At 40.5% G+C, this 17,717-nt stretch overlaps 1 protein-coding gene across 4 annotated transcripts in view; it reads right to left on the bottom strand.

Moving 5' to 3' along the window:
- Positions 1 to 11,358: 11,358 nt before the first annotated feature.
- Positions 11,359 to 17,717, bottom strand: part of TRAPPC3L (trafficking protein particle complex subunit 3L) — a 63,033-nt gene continuing 56,674 nt past the window's right edge. For all 4 annotated transcript variants that reach the window (XM_060190595.1, XM_007521041.2, XM_060190597.1 and 1 more), the window contains 2 exons: positions 15,978 to 16,163; positions 11,359 to 11,640 (listed from right to left, as the gene is read on the bottom strand). In XM_060190595.1, coding sequence (XP_060046578.1) covers positions 11,521 to 11,640; positions 15,978 to 16,163 — 306 coding nt within the window. In that variant the 3' untranslated portion in view covers positions 11,359 to 11,520. The remainder of the gene's footprint in view (positions 11,641 to 15,977; positions 16,164 to 17,717) is intronic.

Below are 17,717 nucleotides of genomic sequence, written 5' to 3'. Positions count from 1 at the left end.
TTCACGAGACTGTTTTGCTGTTTCTGGAACATTTATCTCTGGACCACTCTGTGGTTTCCACTCGCTCGAGCGAACTCAGAACAGCCAGCGGGAAGAGCCAGCGGGCGGGAGGCAAGGCGCGGAGCTGCTGTTTCCACCTGGTCAAACAGCCAGCCAGCCGGCTGCGCCCAGACAACCCCGCACACCGCGCCAGCAACCCCGCAGCCCCGCAGCCCGCAGGAGGCCTACGCCACCATGCAAGAGCCCGATGCCAGCACGCTAGAGCCCGATGCCAACATGCTGGAGCCCGATGCCAACATGCTGGAGCCTGAGACCAACATGCTGGAGCCCGATGCCAACATGCTGGAGCCTGAGGCCAGCCCACAGGAGCCGGCTCTCCACCGCGTGGTGCAGGGCACTGGACGCTTGATCCCTCCACGCTGCTCGGCCACTGCGAACAGGGCAGCAGACATGGCAGGGCCATGGGGCAGGGCCGCGGCGTTCTATCATGGCCGCCACCCCTGGGCACCTAGGCTCACGCCTTCTAAAAAGATGGCCTGCCTGCCCTCTTTCTATGAATTCTGGAACCATCCCGGGCCTCCCGGACCCCCGGGCTCCCTGCCAAAACTGGGCACACGAGATCTCCAGCCGCCGGTCCGGTCTGAAGACAGACAAGCTGGAGTACGCAGAGATTTGTGCAGAGATCACAACCTGCAATTCCTAGAAGTGGAGCTGCGCGGGAAGCCACCTCCGGATGGTGAACCCCCCCTAACAACTAAGACAATATAGATTTAAATTCGTGTTTAAAATGACATGTCTTCGTAACAAAGGTTTCTCTCCTCGTGTATTAATGACTATGTTTATGTGTATGTTTAAAGTTTGGTAAACAGTAGCTTTAAGGCTAAATTCTTACTAGTCAAAGATAAATGAAAAAGGTTTTCAACGTAATTCTCATAAAGATAAAAATTAACTTACATTTAAAGTCTGAGGTAAAAATTAGTTAACAATCAATATATTTCAACTAAGTTGGTCTAAACAAAAGGTTAAATAGACTTGTTGATATGTAAAACACTACCTTCTCTATTAGAAATGGTAGATCGCACAATGGCTATGCTAATTATTCTCATGCCTGAGGTTTCCTCTCCGGCCCACACCTAGGGTGTGTCTCCATCTTGAATGGGTGTAACAAAAGGTTAAAAGATGTTGTTGATATGTAAAAGTCTCAAATTCCTTCTCTATTAGAAATGTTAGATCGTGCAGTAGATATGCTAATAACAAGTTTTGTTTCATAGTAAGTGAGTTGCAGCCAGCTGCCTTTGGGACCCTAGGCCGTTCCCCGCCCCCATGCAAATGCCCGTGGAGGCAAGTAGCCCCCCAGAGGCAAGAAATGTTTTTTTTTTTTTCAGATATGGCCCCCTCAGGCCTTCCCTTGGCAACATGCTGGTTTTGGTTATATATGTTTCTGTTCACCCCACACCCTTGATACTATAGTCATTTAGTTAAAAAGAAAAGGGGGAATTGTCGTATGCTTTACATTGGCTTGTTCTAGCCCTCCCCCTCCAAGAGAATTGGATGAGTCCTGTTAATTTCGCGGGCCTGCTTGGCCCCACCCCAAGGGACCCTGGGAGAGGGTTCCGGAGTCCGAGAGTTCCTGAGTTCCCCAGTGACAGAGTTCCTGAGTTCCGGAGTTCAAGAGTGCGAGGGTGCGAGAGTTTCTGAGTTCGAGAGTAAGGGAGAGGATTCCTGAGTTCCAGAGTAAAAGAAAGAGTGCTTGCGCCGCCGCAAAGAGACAGCAGAGTTCTGTTTGGTGATTAGTTTGTCTTAGTTTGTGAATCGTTGTTCCTGAATAAAGAAATACAGCTTCCCTGCCCAGCTGTTGTCTCCGCGTCTCTGTTCACCACCGTGAAGTTAGCCGGCCCGGCAAGAGCCTCAGAAATTTTAACAACATGAATCCACTGCTCCTGGAGGCTATTTTCCCCCCTTTTGTTGCCCTTGTTGTTTTATCATTGTTGTCATTATTATTGTTGTTGTTATTGATGTCATTGTTGTTGGATAGGACAGAGAGAAATGGAGAGAGGAGGGGAAGACAGAGAGAGGGAGAGAAAGACACCTGCAGACCTGCTTTACCGCCTGTGAAGCGACCCTGCAGATGGGGAGCTGGGGGCTCAAACCGGGATCCTTACGTCTGTCCTTGCGCTTGACGCCATGTGTGCTTAACCCTTTGCACTACCACCTGAGAACTTCATTACTCTTAATGAATACACATACAATGGACTACATGATGTTTCTTAGAGTTTGCTAGTGAAAAGATAGTAATCTGTTAGGGAGTCAATAGCAAGAGAATTTTTTTAGGGTGCTAAAGATTTGAGCATACGCCAGGTTTATGAGAATAAGCCAAATAGTAGAAAACAGAATAAGTAGCAAATTAAGGTCCTTGAGAAGGTCATGGAAACTAGAATAAATCTGTGTTTCCATAAGAAAAAGTAATTCCATACCCTACTAACCATTCTTTCAGATTTAATCTCCTCATAGTATCAGTATCAACCTTATTAATTTAGAAGGATATGATCTCTATTTTTTTAAATTCTCACCAGTGGCTCAGTGTCTGCATATTAATCCACTACCCCCCATTTTCTTTCTTTCTTTCTTTCTTTCTTTCTTTCTTTCTTTCTTTCTTTCTTTCTTTCTTCTTTCCTTCCTTCATTTCTTTCTCTCTTTCTCCCTTTCTTTCTTCTTCTCCTCCTCCTCCTCCTTCTTCTTCTTTTTCTTCTTCTATTTGGCAGGGCAGAAAGAAACACAGGAGACGGGGAGACAGAGAGGGAGAAAGAGATGCCTACAACACTTCAGATGGGGAAGGGAGCTTGAACCTGTGGTCCTTGTACATGGCAATGCATGTGCTCGGCCAGCTGCACTACCATCTCACTCCTCCAAGTTCACTCTTTTTATCTTTAATTTTCATCTTACTAGTCCCCCGCCCCCCAAAAAGTCTACCTTATTTCAAAAAATTGAAATACCTTTGAGTTATTACATGACCTATTGTCTTCCTCGAAATCAAAATTCCCCCTATTAATTCTATAAAGAAGCTGTGAGGCATCTTATGGAGAAGTACTTTAGCTATGTTTAGTACATCTAGCGTTAAATGATAGAGCACAGATCTTGGTCAGGAGAGAACTGGTTTAGTCCACAGACAGAAACAATACCCTAACCAATTATTGAGCTTGAGAAAGTTGAATCCTTGGAAAATAACGGTTCCTTGAGCTCTCGAAACTCAAGCAAGTAGTTTTGAGACTCCGGTTCGGATCCTCTGTTCTTTCATTTTGATCTGACATCCTTACAAGGGACTACCCCACCTCAGCTGGTGTCCAGCAAAGCTTAAAAGGCCAATTTTTTCACTTCTCAGGGGGGAATCTTTAGAAAACATTGTTTAGATCTGGAGCCCTTCCAGACTACCTTAAATGTCTTTAGCAGCCACAAAAGAGTCACAAGCTGTGATTTTAAAAGATTGCTGACAATGGAGATAGGAATTTCCTTCTTTTTATCATTTTAAAATGTCTCTGCAGAAGTAAAACTTATGCTTGTGGGTGTGTTTTACTTAATGGTTCAAAGTCTTGTGCTGCTTTTCCTGAAACATTTTTTTTTTCCCCAATAGTGGCACTTTTCAACTTTTCACAAGATCCTGTATGTACTCTTGGAAAATTTTCTATTTTATTTTTATTTTTACCAGAGCACTGCTCAAATATGGCTTATGGTGGTGCTGGAAACTGAAGCTGAAAGCTTGGAGCCTCAGGCATTGAAAATCTTTTGCAAGGCGGCAGGCAGTAGCACACCAGGTTAAGCTCACACAGTCCAGTGCCCAAAGACTCAGGTTCAAGTCTCTGGTCCCCACCTGCAGGGGGAAAGCTTCACAAGTAGTGAAGCATAGCTGCAGGTGTCTTCCTTCTCTGCCTCTTCCTCTTCTCTCAGTTTCTCTCTGTCTATATCCAATAATGAATAAATGAATAAATAAATAAATAAATTTTATAAAAAGAAGAGGGGACGAGCAGTAGTGTAGTGGGCTAAGTGCACATGGTGCGAAACACAAGGACCAGTGTAAGGATCCCCACCTGTGGGGCGGGGGTTGCTTCACAAGCGGTGAAGCAAGTCTGTATGTGTCTATCTTTCTTTCCCCCTCTCTGTCTTCCACTCTTTTCTCAATTTCTCTCTTTCCTATCACCACCACCAACAACAAGGGTCACAAAAATGGAAAAAATGGCCTCCAGGAACGGTGGATTCCTAGTGCAGGCACGGAGCCCCAGCAATAACCCTAGAGGCAAAAAAGAAGAAGGAGGAGGAGGATGAAGAGGAGAAGGAGAAGGAAAAGAAGGAAGAGGAGGAGGAAGAGAAAGAAGAAGGGGAAGGAGGAGGAGAAGGAGAAGAAGAAGAAGGAGGAGGAGGAAGAAGAAAAGAAGGAGAAGAAGAGGAGGAGGAGGAGGAGGAGGGGGAGAGGGAGGAGAGGAGGAGAAAGAGAAGAAAAGAAGTAGCTTTCTTAGAAAAAGAAAGAAAAAAGAAAAAGAAAGAAAAAAAGAAAATCTTTTGCATAATAATATGCTCTGTGGCCCAGAATTTTTTAATTGTCTTATTAAGGAAATAATCATTTATGTTTTGTCACATAGCTATAGTTGGTATAATAATTAATTCCTCCTCCTCCTCTTCCTCCTAGCACTGCTTTGCCCTTGGTGCTGCTGGAGATTGAACCTGGGACATTAGAACTTCAGACATGAGAGTCAGTTTACATCACCATTAATTACACCATTCATGAGTATTTATTTTTTTTCTGTGATAGGTATCTTCACAGCACTTGCACCACCAAGTTAGGCTCTCCTCAACCATCGCGCATTGCTTTCCCAACATCCTCTTAATGCTCCCCTGTCACCACGCCCTTGTTAAAACAGACCACATCTAGCCCAAGATGGCTTTGCATTTCCCTTAAAAAATTTTGATATTGTTTTTGCCACTAGTGTTATTACTTTGGCTCTAGTGTCTACATGATGAATCCATTGCTGCTGGTGGCCAGTTCCTCCTCCCCCCGCCCTATTAGGACAGATAGAAGTTTAGAGGGGAGTGGGAGATAGAGAGGAAGAGAGAGAGACCTCTGCAGTACTGCTTCACCACTTGTGAAGCTTTCCCACTGCAGGTGAGGACTGGGGGCTTGAACCTGAGTCCTCAAACTTGGTAGTGCGTATGCTCTACCTAGTGCACCACTGCGTGGCCTCCTGGGATTTTGTTTTATGTTTAATAACATGGTCTCGAATCTTGTCTAATACTTTTTCTATATCCATTGCATTGACTGTGTAAATCCCCTCCTTTTGTTGATGTGTATTCTAAAAACAAAAAAAACACAATATAAAGAGTTCAGTTTTGCATTAGTAACCCATGGCTCTCCATTTATAGTCAGTCAAGTTTCAAGGACTGTCTCTACACAGTTTCTTTTACTATTGATTCTTCAGTTCATTACAGTGGGGCTACTGCCTCCATCTGGCTCTGAAATTATGCTCAAGCAAAAACACTGTCCTTATTAAATCTCTCTCTCTTTTTTCCTGTCCAATTGTCTTGTCTTTTATGTAGTAGCTAATAACTCTTCTACTCTACTCTACAATTTTTGAAAAATCTCTTGATTTCAAGGTCACTAGTTTCTTCTCTCTGTATCTCTGAAAATTTAGGCTCACTTATATTTGTATTCTTAAGCTTAAAGTACCTTTTAAATATCCAAATAATGTCAGGTGGTTAGGAGAGAATACTGAAGATAAACTTTGGAGTCATTGCTGTATGTATAACATTAAAAGCAATGGATGTGGATGGAATGGAAAGAATTTGAAGTGATTATGCTAAGTGAAATAAGTAAAGAGGTAAGGGACAATTACCAAATGATTTCTCTCATATATGTATAATATAGATGACAAAAAATACATTTGCAAAAAGAAAAAAAAAAAGGAACCAAACTGTCTCTTGTAATGTGTGAGAATCATGGTGATTTAATGGTGTTTGAAAAAAAATCATAAAATTTGGGGCCAGGTGGTGGCACACCTGGTTAAGCACACACATTACAGTGCACAAGGACCTGGGTTCAAGCCCCTGGTCCTCACCTGCAGAGGGAAAGCTTCACGAGTGGTGATGCAGGGCTGCAGGTGTCTGTCTGTCTCTCTTCCTATCTATCTCCTTCTCCCCTCAATTTCTCTATGTCCCTACCCAAAAATAAATAAATATTTAAAAAATCATAAAATTTCAGGAGTGTAATTTCAGACTCACACATAGTGTGGTGTATGAGTCACTAAAACCTATGAGTTTGTTTAGAGCTACCGCTGACGTAAAATACCTTCTCTATATGGACTCTCCCTTTTCTGGGACTTGTGTGCTGGACAGATGCCTATTAAGATACAAATTTCTATTGTTTTCTTCCTCTGTGAGGAGAAGCATTGGAATTAAAATTTTATCTCACTGTACATTCAAACATGAAAATGTAATAATGAACAGTTTGTTTCAATATTCTCTGAGTTGCAAATTATCAGACTCTATCAGGCAATAAACTCAGTTGCATTGCTATATCAGAATCTCTGTACTGCTATCTTAACGAATATAGAAATTTGTTCGTTCATGCAACAGGCTGTCTTTTCCTTTTCTTTTCTTACTTTTTTTTTTCTTTTTACCAGAGCACTGCTTAGGTCTGGTTGCTGGTGGTTCAAGGGATTGAATCTGGGGCTTTGGAGCCTCAGGCATGAGAATCTCTTCGAATAACTATATACTATCTATTCTTTGGCCTGTCTTTTCTTCTCTAGCTGCTGGGGAATTATACAGATGCAGTCACATCTGCCAAGCTATCCCCTCAGGCTCTGCCACTTCCCACTAGAGTTAATACGGTTTTCTCAAGTGCCTTTCCCAACCAATCCTGTCCCGACACATCACTCCTGGCTGTTGCCCTATAAAAAGCCCTCCTACTTCCGCCCCCCCTCGCCAAATTTTTTTTACCTCGGTGACGGAAGGGTGGCATGAGTAGCGGGGATGGCCATTTTTGGCTATCTCCACGTGGCCCAAACCGCTGTGCTCTGACCCAACCCTGAGGTACCCGCGAGAATAAAGAATTGTGTTCCCTCTCGCTTTGGATCTCCCCTCTCTCTTCTCCGCGTCCAGCCACTGCAAAGCGACATCTAGCCTTTCATTATTTTCCTTAATATATAACAGCAATGGTTGTGGTCTAGGAAATACCATTTGCTGATTGGGTGAGATCTAGCTAAAAAGGTGGTTTGTTTGTTTGTTTGTTTTGTCATCGCTAGGGCTTTGCAATTTGACCAACTTTATCTGACACAGAGAGAAAGACAAAGGGTGGAGTTGTGGCCATGAGCTGCAAGCTCAGACCAATAGGGGCTTAGAAGTTACACAGGCTCTGGTGCTAAATGTAAATATATATATATATATATATATATATATATATATATATATATATATATATATATATATATGCCCTGGATCTGGTGATTGGAGGTAGATAGTTAATTCTATCCACAGAATTTTTTCAAGAATGGGAGCTACTCTCTGCCCTAATCCAACTCTCTAGTCCTTTTCTCGACTCTGACACCATTTTCTCAGACAATGGTTTTAATCAACTTCATGCTAGCTATCAAACTCAAGCAAAAACTACCATAGTCGTGGGCCCCTAGAAACATGCCTAAAATGGATTTCCAAGCTTTCTTCCTCCCTAAGAGCCCTAATCTCATCTGCTCTGTTTCTACCTTTTGGTTCCTGTTCATTAATCATCTTGTCTCACTTTATGTCCTCCCACCTTCCAAGTTGCAGATACGAAGGTGATTCCACCCTGACTTCTCTGGGCAGATGACTTCACCAATGTGTCCTGGAAACTCACCTCTCCAGAGCCCTACCCTACTAGGGAAAGACAGAAACAGACTGGGGGTGTGGATTGACCTGCCAACATTCAATTACAGTGGAAAACAATTACAGAAGTCAGAATTCCTACCTTCTGCATCCCCAAAACAACTAACTTTGATCCGTACTCCCAGTGGGGGAGGAGTGATAGGATGAAGAAGATAAGAGGGCTCTGAACTCCAGCTTCATCTGAATTCCGGAGAGAGGAAATGAAAAGAAGAGATATTTGGATATAGTAATAGGGTGATGTGTGGCTTGGAGGGGAAGAGAGGACTGGACCTGGAAGAAAAAGGGACCAAGTATGCATAAATATAGACAGGTAGTTGTAGAGATGACAGTTAACCCATATCTGCAACCTTGGGAGAACTGTGGTACTTTGCAATGGAGGGATTTGCGATTCAGAACTCTGGTGGTGGGAATGATATGTAATTTTGTAAGTCAATATTAAATCATTAATAAGAGAGAAATTTAAAATGGAAAGAAATGAAGGGGGTTGTATTGTTGTATGGAAATATTATGCATGTACAAACTATTGTATTTCACTGTCAACTGTTAACCAGTAATCCCCCAATGAAGAAATTTTAAAAAATGAAAGACAAAGGGTAAGACATCACAGCACTGAAGCTTCTCCCAGTGCCAAAGTCGTTCCATGTGGGGTATTAAGAGCTTGAACATGACAAACCAGGAACACTCAGGTGAAATATCTCACTGGCTTCTGGAACTGGGAATAAGCCATGATGCCCAGGTGTTATCAATGGAGCTAGGGTTAGGAGTGACTTTCTTTGGAGTAAATGAGCTACTTAATAAAATGGTAAGCACCTGCATAGAAGGTTTTTTTTTTTTTTTTTTTTTTTTTTTTTACCACCAGGGTCATTGCTGGGGCTCCTGGGGGCCATTTTTTTTCCTTTTTTATTTTTTTCTAATTTTATTTTATTTTATTGCTTGTTGTTAGAACAGAGAGAAATTGAGAGAGGACGGGAAGATATATAGAGAGGAAAAGTAGACGCCTGCAGGCCTGCTTCAATCTGCTTGTGAAGCAGATTCCCTGCAGGTGGGAAGTGGGGACTTGAACCCAGCTCCTTGTGTAATTGGTACACTTAATTGGTACACCACTGCTCTGTTCCACCCCCCTCCCCAATGTCATTTTATGAGCAGGAGGAATGATACTGGTAACCACTGTGTATCCATCATAGCAAGCATAATCAAAATAAAGGAGATCTAGGGAGACAGCATGATGATTATACAAAAGACTGTCCATCTCTTCCCTATACTAGAATCAAATGGTCTTTAGAAATTACGCATCAGATGATGGTACAAACACACAGAAAATTACTCAAAGTTTTTTCTCAGTTTTTACGTGGTATAGCTTCTGGGACACATCGCACTCCTTTTTCATCTTGTGAAATCCTTTCTGACTTATCTCACTTAGCATAATTCTTTCAAGCTCCATCCAAGATAAGGTGAAGAAGGTGAATTTACTATTCTTAGTAGCAGAGGAGTATTCCACTCTGTATCAAGCACAACGTCCTTCCTTCCTTTCCTTTTATGATTTAATAATGATTGACAAGACCATAGGATAAGAGGGGTACAATTCCACACAATTCCCATCACCAGAGTTCCATATCCTATCCTCTCATTGGAAGCTTTCCTGTTCTTTATCCCTCTGGGAGCATGGACCCAGGATCATTATGGGATGCAGAAAGTGGAAGGTCTGGCTTCTGTAATTGCCTCTCTGCTGGATATGGGAATTGGCAGGTTAATCCATACTTCCAGCCTGTTTCTATCTTTCTCTACTGGGGCAGGGGTCTGGAGAGGTACCATAATTTCCTTACCACTCATCTGTTCCTGGACACCTAGGTTTCTTCCTGGTTTTGATTATTATAAATTGTGCTGCTATAAGAGTAGAAGCTTTAGAGCAGATTATAGGCAAAGATTCTGGGATGTGTCAGCTAAATGTACATAGTATTGTAATATCTCTTCTGATAGTAATGTATCCTTATTCCAGATTCTACTCCTGGGTCTTCTGTGGAACTGTCTTCAAGCTCTTTCTGTTGATATTGCACCTTCTCCAATAACCTCATTTGGTCCTTAATAGTTTCCTTAATGTCCTTTTGAAGAGATATATAAGTAGGTTGGGAACAATCTCACTCCAAGTTTAAAAACATGGAATTGTGGAAATTAAACTCACTGAAAATTCTAGATATTTATCATGTACAGTCCTCTCATTTTGGAGAAAAAAAACCCAGGTTGTGTCTGGTACAAAACCATCAACCTATCAGGATCAGTTGAAGTCACTAGAAACAGAACAGGGATTTTATCTTTGGGCTTCTAAATCCTAGTTGCAGTCTATCAGTTAAGTACCACATTAGTTTTATCTGATCGCTTCACACTATTTGTGACTGATTCAGTAACATTGGATAGGCTACTCCTATATGCTAATGATATGGGAAACACTTGTTTATTTAATCCAACAAATTTTGAATTTTAAATATATTCTGGCCACAGACAATATATTCTTTGTAAGTTTTAGGGAGACAAAAATGACAGCAAAGAGGTTGACCTATAGGGGCCAGGTGGTGGCGCACCTAGTTGTGCACACATGTTACAACACATAAAGTTTAAGCCCCTGGTTCCCACTTGCAAAGGGAAAGCTTTCCGAGTGGTGACGCAGGGCTGCAGGTGTCTCTCTCTCTCTCTCTCTCCCCCCTTCCCCTCCCCCTCCCTCTGTCTCTCTCTCTCTCTCCTCTCTCTATCTAACCCCTCTCTCTTGACTTCTGGCTGTCACTAGCCAATAAGTAAATAAATAAATATAGTTTGGAAAAAAGAAATTGAATTGTGTAAGATTGAGGTAAGAAAAAGTTTTCAAAGAACATCATTTACTTTTCATTTTTCTTGGGATAACAGTAGTTTTTCATAAGAAAGGAAGGAATTTTGTTAATATTACAATTCAAAAATTAAATGAATCAAAACTAAATGTTACTTCTAAATGTTTCAAAATTGAAATCTAAATAGTTTGCTTAATTACAAATTAAGAATAGCTTCAGGAAACTGAGGCTATAAGCCAAGTCAATCAGTATTTGCAAGATATTATATTCAGAGCTTTTTTTGTATGCCTGTTTTATTGACAAATTCTCACATTATGATAGCATGTTACTGTAAGATTCAGAGCTTTTTGAAATATGGAAAAATGTAATAAACTTTATCTAGAAATTATCTGAATATACAGTGAGCTCTCTGTTGTATAATTTCATCCAGGTTTCCACCAAGAAGAGATATAAACACATCAGCTATATAGGGGTATTTTTTTTTCATAACTCTATTTCATTTTGAAATAAATGAACCTCTTAGGATGGATTATGGGATATAGGGAATTCATACTAGCAATTTTATAAGGAGTTATTTGTATGTGAGTTCTTGTGGTCATAAGATTGAAAATGTGTGATTTATACGCAAAGAAAAAAAAAACTAGCTTTAAATCCTACTGCCCTACATCTCATATTTCTGGTTTATTATGAACTTTTTATAGCCCATAATTAATTAAGCAGCTCGAGATTTCTGTAGCTATACATGCTCTCAATAGTATTAACTCTTCAGCTAGTCACGCTGTGGCACTTCGCAAACTATCCTTCATTTTTTCCGCCTATATCTTTTCTCCTCTAGCTTTTTCAGGAATGTTATCCCTATTTCTGTCACACTGTCGCCTTTTAGTCTGTCTTGCAAGAATGTAACATCAGCAGTCAAATGAACCTAGGAAAGAAAAAAAAGAACACACAATTGCATCATTCACATTAAAAATATATATATTTCCTCTCTCTATTTCATTTACTGTATAAGGAGTTGATTTTTCTTATGGAATGATGAAAAAAGAGCTTGTTCTCTGGATGAAGGGCCCTTTAATATGTGTCTTACAGAGATGCTTTGACTGCATGTCAACTCTACGGTATGAGTCTGCAAAGAGAAGGGTGGTCCAGGTCAGACCCAACTTGGATTAGTCTAGGGCAAGTTCAAAAGATGCAAGTCTGCTTTTTGTTCATAGTGCAGGGCTGAACTATAAATCCCTCTCAATAAAAAACCCCAATTCCCAACTCAAAGATAGCACTGACTCTGTACCTTACAAAGCAGAACTTCTAAGAATAAACTTTACACTTAGAGTCATTGGCTATAAATCATTCTGTCACTACCTAAATAACGCAACCTGCCTTGGACTCACTGGCTTTTGATAGATTATCATCTTTCTTCTCTTTCTTCCAACCAACTTATCTCAAGGTCTCCCCTGAACTTTTGATTCTAGTTGTGAATATTTTTCAGGTATTGTGTTACTTAGTCTTATTATCTTTTTTTTCTCCTTTTCTTAAAAGGTTTTATTTATAAAAAGGAAACACTGACAAAACCATAGAATAAAACGGGTACAATTCCACACAATTCCCACCACCAAAACACCATATCCCATCCCCTCCCCTGATAGCTTTTCTATTCTTTAACCTTCTGGGAGTATGGACCCAAGGTCATTGTGGGATACAGAAGGTGGAAGGCCTGGCTTCTGTAATTGCTTCCCCGATGAATATGGGCATTGACAGGTTGATCCATACTCCCAGCCTGTCTCTCCCTTTCCCTAGTGGGGCAGGGTTCTGGGGAATAGGAGGTTCAGGACACACTGGTGGGCTTGTCTGTCCAGGGAAGTCTGGTCGGCATCATGCTAGCATCTTTAAAATATAAAGCCAAACAAATTATTGACTAATCATGAACCTAAAGGCTTGAATAGTGCAGATGAAGAGTTGGGGGGAGGTTCTCCATTTTGTAGATAGCTAGTAGGCATATTTTAGTTATATTCCAAAGGGCCTGTGGCTATACTCGTTTTTTTTTCTTTTTTTCCCTCTGAGCCTGAAATATGATATGCAGGCGGATCCAAGTTATTGTCTGGGGAGATGATGTCATGGCTGGAAAAAGGACTAGAAAGCTGGATCAGGGAAGAGAGCAGCTCCCAAATATGGGAAAGGTTTATAAATATCGTTGACTATAAACCCCATCGATTTGATGTGGGCCCATATTGCTGGGGCCCATATTCAGCTTAGGAGCCTATGTGACTCTGCATCCCTGTAGATTTGAACTCACATTCTGTGGTCATGATTAGGAGTTTTTATTATCTTGTGTCTCTTCTCTCTTTCTCTTGTTCTCTCTCTCTCTCATTTTGTTTGTGTATGTGTGTTTCCTGTCAAAATTTGGAAATTGAGAAAGATAATTATTTCTAACAATAATTTTTATTCATAACTTGATGTTCTATATACATGTTGAATTTTATTTGCTTTTTTCCAAAAATTTCACTGGGTATTACAGGATAGTTTTTGATACATTAGTAGAGTATAGTTTCTTATCTCCCCATAATAGGTGTCTGTACACCACCAGTCCTTGTCTTTCTTCAGCATCATGTTCTGGGTACCTGACACACTTTGGATCCACTCAGATCCTCCATCACTCCTTAGTCCAGAGTATTTAGCTTTGTTTCAATACACCTTAAAATACTCACTTCCTTGTTTCTATGACTGCATTCTTTCCCAGTATTCTCTTTCCTCCCTTTCTTTTCTTTTCTTTCTTTCCTTCCTTCCTTCCTTCCTTCCTTTCTTCCTTCCTTTCTTTCAGTACTGATCAGCTCTGGCTTATGGTGGTGGTGCTGGGGAATGAATCTGGGGGAACCTCAGAGCCTTAAGCATAAATGTCTTTTGTATAACCACAATGCTATCTTGCCAGCCCTCTTCCTACTTTTGATTACACTTTCTTCGTATCCTTTGAAACCTTTGTAATCTCTGTTTAATCTGTTTAATCTACTCATTATATTATATTGCTTACTAGTGTTCCATTTATAATTCTTTTCTCTTCTTATTGTGCACTCTTTTATGGTTATCTTTGACAGTTCTAATGACTCTTAGTTCACGTCTTTTTGTGATTTTCAGATATGCATAACAACTGTTTAGCAGATATCATTTTCTCTCTCTCTCTCTCTCTTATGTGTGTGTTGGCATTTTAATCACAGGAACAGCAAATCAAACTACTTACCTTATCTCTCCCAACTGCCAACACATTCCTCTCAGCTTGTCTCTAGTTTAGTAGTGCAAACATTGCCATAGGTTTCTCCAAAATCTAAAAATTATCCCTGAGTCTTTTTATCAATCTTTCCCATTTTAGTCAAACGATACTCTCTACTTTAGCTGATCTGGTTTCTTAATGTTCAAGATACTTTTTCCCTCTGCTTCTGCCATCAAGACTTTATTCTGCTTATGCTTGAAGAGCATCAGCTTGCTGGTTTCACTCCCTCTTCCTCTAACCTTGCCTACTCCTCACTTTCCTGCACACTTTGAGTAACATGTACATTGAGCCAGGTGCACCACCATCTTGCCCCAAAATATTATTTATTGGATAGAGACAGCCAGAAATTGAGAGGGAAGAGGAAAATAGAGAGGGAGACAGAGAGATAAACTGCAACACTGCTTCACCACCTGTGAATCTTTCCCCTTGCAGGTGGGGACCAGGAGCTTGAACCTGAGTCCTTGTGCGCTGTAGTGTGAGTGCTTAACCAGGTGTGCCAACGCCTGGCCCCTGGTCCATGTCAACTTCATGAAACCTCTAGACAGCTGACTGCAAGAAACTGAGGTCAATCACTGAGCTTGGAAATAGATCCCATGTGGTCTGGAAGGTGGTGTAGTAGATAAAGCATTAGACTGTCAAGCATGAGGTCCAGAGTTCAATCCCCAGCAGCACATGTACCAGAGTGATATCTGGCTTTTTCTCTCTCTCCTCCTATCTTTCTTATTAACAAATAAATAAAATATTTAAAAAGACAAATAAATAAATAAAATTGATTTCTTTGTTTCAGTTATGACTTCAAAAACTGAAGCCTTGACCAACAACTTGACTGCATGTATGTTTATCTGTGAAGGGTTCTGAGTCATTACCACCAATTAAACTTCAGCCAGATTCTTATCTTCAGAAACTCTGTGATATGATGAGTGTTTTTTTGGTGTGTGTGTGTGTGTGTGTGTGTGTGTGTGTGTGTGTGCGTATTATATATATATGTATATATATAATTTTATTGAAGAAGCATTGGTTTAAATCACTGAGTATGTTCCAAGTATACAGAATGAATGACAATTTACTTGTTTGTGAAACTGTAGAATCAAAAGAAACAGTTTCCAAGGTTTCTCCCATCACCACATTAAACAGTTCTTTACCAGACAATAACTTAGATCCACCAGCATATTAGATTTCAGGCTCAGGGGGAAAAAAAGAAAAAAAATAGTATAGTAACAGGTCTTTTGGAATATAACTAAAATATGCCTACTAGCTATTAACAAAATGGAGACCCCCCCCCCCAACTCTTCATCTGCACTATTCCAGCCTTTAGGTTCATGATTAGTCAACAATTTGTATGGCTTTATATGGTAACTCTCTTTTCAGCCACCAGGTTCCAGATGCTAGCATGATGCCGACCAGACTTCCCTGGACAGACAACCCCACCAATGTGTCCTAGAGCTCCTATTCCCCAGAACCCCACCCCACTAGGGAAAAAGAGAGACAGGCTGGGAGTATGGATCAACCTGTCAATGCCAATGTTCAGTGGGGAAGCAATTAGAGAAGCCAGACCTTCCACCTTCTGCATCCCACAATGACCTTGGGTCCATACTCCCAGACAGTTAAAGAATAGGAAAGCTATCAGGGGAGGGGATGGGATACAGAGTTCTGGTGGTGAGAATTGTGTGGAGTTATACCCCTCTTATCCTATGGTTTTATCAGTGTTTCCTTTTTATAAATAAAATTTTAAAAACTCCAAACAAAAAAAAATTATTTAAGCTTTGTAAAATAGCAAGCTTTTCAGAAAGTTACTTTGTACATTGACAAAATGTATAATACAGACAGTATCATAAATTTTCATGTAATTCTTGTTCTGGGGCCATAGTAAACTTCTCTACATTATTCTAATTTCAGCAAGTATGGTGTTGAACTAAGCAATTATATGTCAGTTGCTTGAAAGTAATTTGCTTCAAAGCACAAGACAAACGGATACCCAGAGCAAAGTGAAGTCAATGTCTTACCATTTCTAAGGCCCCTCTGATAATCCCGCAAAGTAAGTTGCAGTAGCACAAGGAAGATCTCCCGGCAGGCAGCTCTTCCACAAACTCCACCAGAGGATTCTTGTCTAGAATTAGGGAAAATTCATTTCGGCTTGAGTTTCTGCAGGCCACACTTGGTGTAATTCCCAAGTACATCTTGAAAGCAACCTAACAGAGAAAAGCACACTTAACTGGAGTAGAAAGAGTACCTACCAGCTCACCTAAATACTCTATTCCAAGCAGCGTGGTACAGTGGCTAAGCCAATGGAGCTTGTAATGAAAACATGTGGACTCACACTCAGTGTTGAAATTTACCAGCTTGTGTAGGGCTTAAGTCTTTTTGTTTTCATGGACTATCCTAAGGGACTAATTTTCTCTAGAAGCAATATGGTTTATGAACCATAGAATTAAAGTATTACTGGAGCCAGGTGCTAGATCACCTGGTTAAGTGCTCATATTATAGTGCACAAGGACCTGAGTTTAAGACCTTGGTCCCCACATGCAGGGGGAAAGCTTCACAAGCGGTGAAGCAGGGCTGTGTGTGTCTTTCTGTTTCTCTCACTCCTCTCTCAATTTCTCTCTCTTAAATATACTTTAAAAAGAAATAAAGTATTACTTCCAAGAGAAAACTTTTTAAAAAATAAATAATTCTTTAAGAAGGCGAGGATCAAAACATGGTCAAATACTAGTGTGAGGTTTGTCACATGAAACTACTAAAGGATAAGGTCTTGGACTCAAAGGAACCATAAACACACCGGGTACAAACAATATGAAGGCGGTGGAGCAAAAGATGTGATGGGAAGACAGGTGTGTTTTGAGAAGTGAAGTGAGTCATATCACTAAGGATGACAAGTCTCTGAGAACAAGCAAAAGGGCAGTGAAGGCAGGCATATAAGCAAGTTACAAAGTAAGTTTTTGAAAAGTCTGTTATTTTACAAAGCTTAAAGAATTTTTTAATGTGGTGGTGGGAGAAACCTTGGAAACTATTTCTTTTGCATCCGCTGTTTCACAAACAAACTGTCATTCAGAGAAGTAAAATAGCACGGCAAAAACTGTACTATAATTTCTTAGCTCCTGGTCAAAGATTTCTTCTCACAAAATGAAGAAACTTGAAAATTGAAGCTTATTGGTAGAAATTTGTCAATATACAAAATTACCAATATACAAAACTATGTCCTCTCTCTCTCTCTCTCTCTCTCTCTCTCTCTTCTTATTTGGTTGTCACTGGGGCTAACTTCTTTAGATAGAAAGAGACTCTTAGGCCTGAGGCTGAGGCTCTGAAGCCCCAGGTTCAATCCTCTCCCTCCACCACCACAACCACAGGCCAGAGCTGATCAGTGCTCTGGTGAAACAAACAAACAAAAAATAGTACTGAACCTTCCCTCAGTGCAGTGGGAATTGGGCTCAAACTTAGGCCAAGCTCCTGACAAAGCAAGTGCAAACTATCTCACCAGCCTGATATAGCATTAGCTTTTTAACTCCCTTCGTTTTATTTTTTAAATTAAAATCAACATAAAACATTGAAACAATTCCCTCAAGTCATTTGTAAGTATAAGTAATAAATAGCTCACTTACTAACTTTTCAAACTCTCACAGATCCTGGTACACCATAAGTTTCATAACTATTTGAAAAAAACAACGTGACTGGTAATCCATTCAATTGCCAACACTATGTTTAATTTAAACTCACATTATAAAAGTTAGTATGATGTAATTCCTGTT

The sequence above is a fragment of the Erinaceus europaeus genome, chromosome 4 (genome assembly GCF_950295315.1).
Source record: "Erinaceus europaeus chromosome 4, mEriEur2.1, whole genome shotgun sequence".
NCBI classification, from domain to species: Eukaryota; Metazoa; Chordata; class Mammalia; order Eulipotyphla; family Erinaceidae; genus Erinaceus; species Erinaceus europaeus.
Note: the sequence above shows the minus strand (reverse complement) of the source record. Positions and strands in the feature narration are given on the sequence as shown.